Source organism: Bidens hawaiensis, unplaced genomic scaffold (genome assembly GCF_021521415.1).
Source record: "Bidens hawaiensis isolate Kalapana, Puna unplaced genomic scaffold, B.hawaiensis_p1.1 tig00032112_1, whole genome shotgun sequence".
NCBI classification, from domain to species: Eukaryota; Viridiplantae; Streptophyta; class Magnoliopsida; order Asterales; family Asteraceae; genus Bidens; species Bidens hawaiensis.
In genome coordinates, this window is record NW_027495451.1 from 66,004 (window position 1) to 73,657 (window position 7,654).

Sequence of the window (7,654 nt, forward strand, 5' to 3'; positions counted from 1 at the left end):
GGGTAATTTTATCCCAATTGAGTTAGGTGCCTAATGAGTATTGTCACAAAGGTATTATTGTTGTTTACACAATGGTATTGATACCGAGTCAGCGTCATTCACTGGTTGTGTGCTGACGTATTTTCCCCCATATTTCAGGAAAACTGTAAAGAATATAACTGATGGACAGACTAGAAGATTGGAGATATAGTCATTAGAGGTGATCTGATGGCTCAGATATTTATTCAAAATATTGTAAAGAATTATATTTTTAAAAGACAGATATTTAAATTATCAAATAGGTATTCAAATCCAGAGTTTTCATTATAATAATGGTTTATTAAAAGATTTCCGCTCATATTTTATTAAATAGGTATTTGAACCCATTATTTTATTAAAAGAATATTATTTTTAAGACTTCCGCTAAAATAAACCCGCAACTCTGATATATTTTCAAAACAGATGCTAACTAACGGGCGTCGCACCCAGACCCTAAGTCGGGGTGTGACAGCTTCCGATGGTGTTTGATTTGAAAATGAGTAACATTGGTGGTATAGTATGAAAATAGAAAGAGGATGTATTGTGTGCATAAGAATTAGTTGTTGAATTTTTAGTATAGATGGAACAAGATTATGGGGAAATAACAACGATTTGAACTAGTTTTTGTGAGATTTTTTTTAGTAATGGTTGAAATCAATCTCTCGGGTTTCATGGAATTTGACGGTGGAGAACACAAAGTGAAATATTTAAATTATAAAGAGGGTAAATGGGTAAATTCATATGAAAAGGGGAATATGTAATTTATTGTTAAGGATTTGTATATATGTAATAACGGTTTTTAGTAAAGGGATATATGTAAAAATCCCAAAAATTTAAAACTTTTGAAAGAGCTCAATTTTCCTTAGCGTGCAAACAAGCCGAGTCGTTTGTGGGCTAATCAAGATCGGACTGATAAAAGGCTCAAAACAAGCCAAGCACTTTCAAGCTCAAGTCGAGCCTCAAATAAAGCTCATTTAATTATCGAACCCAAGCACGAGTCTTGTTTGGAAACTCGTTTTGGCTCATCGAGCCTTAACAAGCTCTTTTTATTTTTAAGCTTTACATCTTTTTAACCTCTATGTATTAATTTCACACTGCACAACCTAATTCGAGTCGAGTTTAACCTCATTTAAGACTTTTCTCAAAAATTTTATAAAAATGATTAAAAAATAAAATTAACTTAATTAATTAATTAATAAATAATAAACGAGTCGAACCCTAGTCAAACTTGAGCTTAAAAAACCGGCTCACGAGGGAAGTTCCGGCTATAAAAAAAAGAAACTCAAAATGAGTCAAGCACGAGACTGGTATTGAAACATACAAAACCCCCAAAATTTTGGAGGGAAAACGAAGAGTGTATATCTCTACTTCCCATTTCCCAGTCTTTTGCTTCAAGATTTAATAATATCAACATCTATAGACTTTGATTCATCACACAACTCCAATTGACAAAACCCTAATCCAAATCAATCGATGACAATGAGCGCAAAACGCAGATATGGAGGAATGGAAGAGAACACGATGGCCATTCTCGACACTTATTCATTCAGCAAATCTTCCCAACACATAGCCGATGACAGTACGTAGCAATAACATCTTCTTGTTCTATTTTGATTGTTTTAGGGTTTTGTAAATTATGGGTTTTGTGTTTTAGGGTTATCTTTTCTTGAAGCTGTTCGGTCTGGCTTTCTTGTTACTGAGAATGCAGCTGCACCCACAAAGTAAATTCGTTTATCTTTAATTTTGAGTTTGTGAAATTATGCCCCCCAAGTGTTTGATGAAACGTTTTGTAATAATTAGGGTTGTAAACGAGCCGAGCTCGAGTTTGTTTTGGATCGAGCTCGGCTGGTGAATTGGTTTTCAGGCTCGAGGTCGGCTCATTTCGACCTTTATTTCTAAAATTTATGCTCGGCTCGTGAACAGTTTTTCAAGCTCGAGCTTAGCTCTGCTTCGAGTTGTTTATTAATTATTAATTATTTTTCTTATATTTATTCTTATTTTTTATATGTATTTTCATTATATATTTTATATATACCATGATTTATATTACTTGCTTGTTTTTTTCATTATTATATGCATAGTAGTAATTATTATAAATTTATATATTTAATAAAGTAAAATACAAAAATTTACATAATTAATAGGCTCTTCTAGGCTTGCTCGGCTCGATTCGAGCTTTTAACGAGCCGATCTCGAGTAGTTCACGAGCGGCTTGGCTCGTTTACACCTCTATTCTGTATGATTTTAAGTTTGCAAAATGTATTTTGTGACTATTGATGGTTGGCATATTGTGTTATAGCAAAATGTATACGGCAATATTCCAGATATTGAAAGTTGAGAGCTCACTGGATTTGATGATGTCAAGCTATCAACTTTTGCTTGATTTAGATAAGGTATTACATTATGTACTTATTAAAAGACTTTTTTTATTTGTTAATTAGTTTGTTTTTGGATTTATTTGTTATTAATTTATATTGTTGTCTTCGTTGCAGCGTTTCCCGCAGGTATATCTTTTAGTGGATGAAAGTTCAGGATCGCCTTCACCTTCTTTTCTCCTGTGTTACGAATTAGTTCTAAATTTGATCATATTTTGTGACCACAGTTTATAAAGCTAATGTCATTATAAGTTTTTTGATAACTTGTTGCAATGCAGGCATGGTCACCATTTTCACTTGGAACAGATGTCACATATAGTGAGAAACAAGATGACGATGGCAAAATTAGTGGATCAGTTGATGTTATCGTGAGTTATAATTACCAATTTTAGCATAACAATAGATCAGGTTACTGATCTAAGGCTTACTATGTTGAGTTATATGTTTTTAAATTTTGCATACGCATATGTACTTGTTTATGGCTCAGGAATTTCATCATCTGATAGAAGAACTTTCTAAAGTGATGGATCAAGCAAATACTAAAACACTAACTTTAGAGGTTCTCTCTCAACTTTAACATAAATCACTTTCATGTAAAGTTTTTTCATGGAAATATATATAAAGACACTACTAGGAGATATGCAATGAATTTGATCATTATCATTTTAATATCTTGTCTATGTACATTATGGTGTATTTAAGAGGATATAGAAAAGTTAATATTTTCATGTGACTTTCTTGCAGCCTTTGAGGAATATGCTACTATTCCAGTATCTTGTTAATGTACTTGAAGGGGATCTTGTACCCCGGAATTTGGCATTTACAGGTTAGCATTAAAAATATACTTTGTGCATTATTTGATGCATTTATTTTCAATTATAACCAGAAAACAAATCTTTCACTAAAATTTTTATCTTGATGCAGAAAACTCAGACTGGATCAGTTTGAGGGAGTCGTTGCTCAATATGACTTTGGTGCGTGATAAATATTAATTTCTCATCAGTTTTATTTGGTTATAGATTTTTAACATTTCTTCATTAACCCTACTTTTGTGTATTCAAATAAGCATTTTTAATTTATTGTTTGTTAAATTATTTTAGGCATCCCGGAAAATAACCTACAAAGAAGTAGTTAAAGATTGTTTATTCACTGTGTGTGAATTATCTCAGTTTTCAGCTAAACATAGCAATGATATGAAACCAGCAGAAACTGTATCAACAGAAATAACTGAAAAATGCCGTATCGCCCTTGCATTAGCCCTACCTAAAGCAGTAAAGCACACATGTGCTGCTGTTCAGAAACTTTTATTAATGGTAAATTATTAGTCACCTTTATATGTGTGTGTGTGTGTGTGTGTGTTTATTCTTTCTCAAAAAGGGGAAATTACATATTAATTGTTGCATTTTTTTGAAATTAATAGATCATTGAGCTGGATTCATCTAAGAAGGCAGCAGATCTTGAGGGTTGGACCACAAGAGCTGATGGTACAAGGTAGTTCAATGTTATTATTTTTTACACTTAAGGCATACAATTCACGGGTCTAAAGGCGAATGGATCAATTTGGTTTAACAGGATGAAAATCTTAATTTTTTTTAAAGATTTATCAATGTAGTAATATTGTTTTTGTAATCATAATTAACTCTGTCTACTAAAAAATCAAAAGATTACGTTATCAGTGTATTAGTATTGTTTTAATCCAACTTTTGAATTGCATTATCTCATTTTTTGCAGAACCCCCGCCGTAGAGATTATTATGGATGAACTTACTTATGATAAAAATATATTATTCCCATTTTTTCAGGTATGCTCTGTTTCTTTGGTCATTCAATGTTTATATTTTGTGTGGATCCCGTCGGCCTAGAGTGGGGACAGTTGAAATGGGGCCCACAAAATCAAGACTCCTTTTAACAACTTGGGTTTTTGTTTTAGGCCTTGGATCAACCAAAACTAAAATTGGATATGATTATTCAGTATTTTAAAAAGTATCTTCCCAAGGTAATATATCATTATCCACTTTTCTGCGTTTAAATAGATTGATGTTAAAGCATTCCACATATAAAGATTTTTTTTTCTCATCTTACAAATAACTTTGCAGACAAGTGTTCGCACCAGGAGATCAACCGGGTCGACAAATGATTCAACATTTGATGGAATTTTAAATTCCTTTTCAAATGAGAACGTCACAAAAATCATTTTAAAAAAGATAAGTTCAGAAGTAGCTCAAATGCTATTAGCACATGCTTTTCAGGTGATTTTCTGTGGCATTTTGCAATACTACTTGAATAAAAAAGCTAAATTAAAATTGAATTTCTTGATTCTTTATCTTTGATCAGGCATATATTTTGCTACCATATGAGCATTTAACTGAATCCAATGAAGACTATTATCTTCCCAATATCTGCAATAATATGATTTCGGCCTTCAAATGTATTGAAAAAGCAGACAAGTAAGCTTCTTGAATTTTAGTTATACTTATGTTAATAAATATTCGTCGTGCTATATTTCATTTTGTAGTCAAGTACTAATTAGGTTTTAAACTTTTAATACTCGAATCTCATTAGGGACGTGAATGTATTAAAGGGTGTTTGTGTGTGCCTTTGTGTTTAGAAGATGAATAAAAAATAAATGTTAGTTTCTAATTATTGCAAATTATTTCATAATGGTCCAGGAACACAGGGATTCTGTCATTTGGGAAAGAGGCTCTTTTCACAGCTGCAACCATGCTGGTAAGAAACTCGTAAGAGTTTGATCTAATAATTTCAATCAGAGTTGTATTAGAGCAAGTGGGTACATTTGTAATGGCTTTGTGTTATGTTGTGGATGTTATTAGTTATGAATCTAATTATGTTTTCTCAAAACATGCAGTTTTGTCATGTGTTTTTTAAGCGTGTTCGTGAAATTTGTCCACTTTTGGCAGTAGTTTTAGGTCAAGGAGTTTTGCCGTTTGAACTTCTTTTTGTTAGAACGGTTTTTTTTTTTTAATCGTTAATTTGTAATGAAATTTTACTACATATATACATAATTAACATCACCATAATTATCCCGGGCTTCTGATGGCGCAGCATATATGACTCAAAACACACGAACGTTGGTTAGGTACATCCAGTCAGTTTTTTTAAGTAGTATGGACACCGATAGGCTGATATTTTTGCATACATGACGCACTACAATGCATTAGCTTGTACACTATTTGAATTTTGAAAGAAGAATGATTTTCCAAAGGAGTTATTTTGTATTTTGAGTAGAAAGTAAACGAATGAAATTTAGGAAACTTTGTGTCACATATAGGATGTAGGAAAAAGCCTTGGAAGGGTTTTAAGTGGCAACATGAGAATAAGAAAGCATGATGGTTACATCAGTGTGATTTTTTTGTGGCTTAGGTTATTCAGACACCAAAGAGGTTATTCACACTCCAGGAGGGCCTATAAGAGTCGTATAGGGCCTATACGACTCGTATAGGTGCAGTGTCAAGTCATTTTCGGTTAGGAGTGTCAGTTTTCATTTATTTGCATTGTATAGCCCCTATACGAGCCGTATAGGGCTATACGACTCGTATAAAGTCTGTTTGACTCGTATAGTATTTTTTTAGATTTTTTTAAAATTACAAAATATTAAAAATAACATCCGAGTTGTTTACCAAATAGAAACACGTAATTTAAAAGTAAATATTTTGCTATACACATAAAAACATACGAACAACATGAGCGTTTTTGGGTAACGACTTTTATATGTGATCATGCAATCCATTTTGGTTGACGTCCATGTGAGTTATCTAAGCTTTTGAAATATAACTGCCATAAAAATAATTACACTTGGAGCAAGAAAAACTGATACCTGGCCTGTACGGGTCGTATAACCATAAATAATTATAAATATCTGGCAAAAGTACAGTTGACATGCTGTCTATATGAGTCGTATAGACCCTATACGACTCGTATAGGGAATATTTATACGACTCGTATAGGGTCTATACGGCTCGTATAGACTATAAAAAACTGCCACACTGTCACCTCTGTACGCATGTTAATAAGTTAAGCCTATACGACTCGTACAGGCCCTATACAAGCCGTATAGCTTTATTCACACACCATGGGGATGGTGTTTGTATATAACAACCTTTTTTTTTTAAATAAGCAAGGGGTTTAGAAAGATTTCGATTGTTCATAATCATACGTGGATGTCTGGAAAGTGAGCACAAATAGGTAGTTCGATATTTGAACAACCGAACTCCAGCATACTTTCACCAAACAAAAATGAGGTGGCACTTTAGAAAACGAGCATGTACCTGTCATATCATGCCTTGCTCACGTGTTAAGTGGATTTGAGTAGTTTGCTTCTTCTTGAAATAGCAAACTCCAACGAAAAGGACAAAATATGTGAGAAACCAGACATTCTTGCATTGGGAATATGCACGTGATTGAAAAAATAAGTAGAACTGCAGGACTCTTTTTATGAGATTCTTCTGCAAGATTCCTAAAAAAACAACCTTGACTAGTGGACTCCCGGCATGTCCAATTACTTTATCGCGAATTTTGGAGATTCTCGTGACACCAACAGTAATAGATGATGACCAGCTTATAAAATCATAGAGCACATTTCAACATTTTCCAACGTATTTTCTAGTTATGTAAAATTGAACAAATTTTGACATCAGAGAGGCAGGGGCTGACTCAAGAACATAAAATAAAACTATGAGAACTCACGAGAGATCTCAAGAGAGAGAACTAGAGAGTATATATAATGAAAAAGTTTTATTTCTTTCAAGGGATGGTTTACAAGTAAAGGGAAGTTTTCCTTTTACAGGCAAGGAAACGCTAACTAACTTCATAAAACAAAATACACGACATAAGGACCAAACATACGGATTAAACCTAACTAACTTACCACTTTAAGAGTGACTAGACTCAAACCACACATTTAAAACACTATTAATAAAATATTACACAACACACATAATTATTAAGGACTTCTTCTACAAATTACGACCTGGGCGAGGTCCTGGTAAGAGATTTCATGCCTTCAATTTTTCCATATTTGATTATTTTGGAGGTGATCAAAAGCTCACCGAGACTTGAGGGGGTTTATCTTCTTGTAATTCTTTTTCATTTGGATTTTTTTGGATTTCGTTCAAATATATAATCCAACAATTTTCTTTCTTTTCATTTGAGATACCCCTAAAAGCATTGGCTTCAAAATAGTCATTAGTTGCTACTTTCCAATCTTTTACACATGGTTGATTTGCCGCCTTACCGGCTATAAAT

General features: G+C 33.0%; 1 protein-coding gene across 1 annotated transcript; it reads left to right on the forward strand.

Moving 5' to 3' along the window:
• The first annotated feature begins 1,482 nt into the window (after window positions 1-1,482).
• LOC143583056 (negative regulator of systemic acquired resistance SNI1-like) lies at window positions 1,483-5,162 on the forward strand. The gene is made up of 15 exons (XM_077065475.1): window positions 1,483-1,597; window positions 1,673-1,739; window positions 2,318-2,411; window positions 2,511-2,522; window positions 2,672-2,761; window positions 2,881-2,952; window positions 3,138-3,219; window positions 3,318-3,367; window positions 3,494-3,706; window positions 3,814-3,884; window positions 4,125-4,194; window positions 4,323-4,388; window positions 4,489-4,641; window positions 4,727-4,839; window positions 5,062-5,162. The coding sequence occupies exons 1-15, from the start codon at window positions 1,492-1,494 to the stop codon at window positions 5,132-5,134; spliced, it is 1,332 nt and encodes a 443-aa protein (XP_076921590.1). The 5' UTR covers window positions 1,483-1,491; the 3' UTR covers window positions 5,135-5,162.
• The last annotated feature ends 2,492 nt before the right edge of the window (window positions 5,163-7,654 follow it).

Excerpts from the sequence above, each read along its gene's own strand:
- LOC143583056 (XM_077065475.1), top strand. The coding sequence starts at position 1,492 with ATGACAATGAGCGCAAAACGCAGATATGGAGGAATGGAAGAGAACACG. Across the intron at positions 3,368-3,493 it reads CGTTGCTCAATATGACTTTG|GCATCCCGGAAAATAACCTA; the intron begins GTGCGTGATAAA and ends AAATTATTTTAG. Across the intron at positions 3,885-4,124 it reads ACAAGAGCTGATGGTACAAG|AACCCCCGCCGTAGAGATTA; the intron begins GTAGTTCAATGT and ends CATTTTTTGCAG.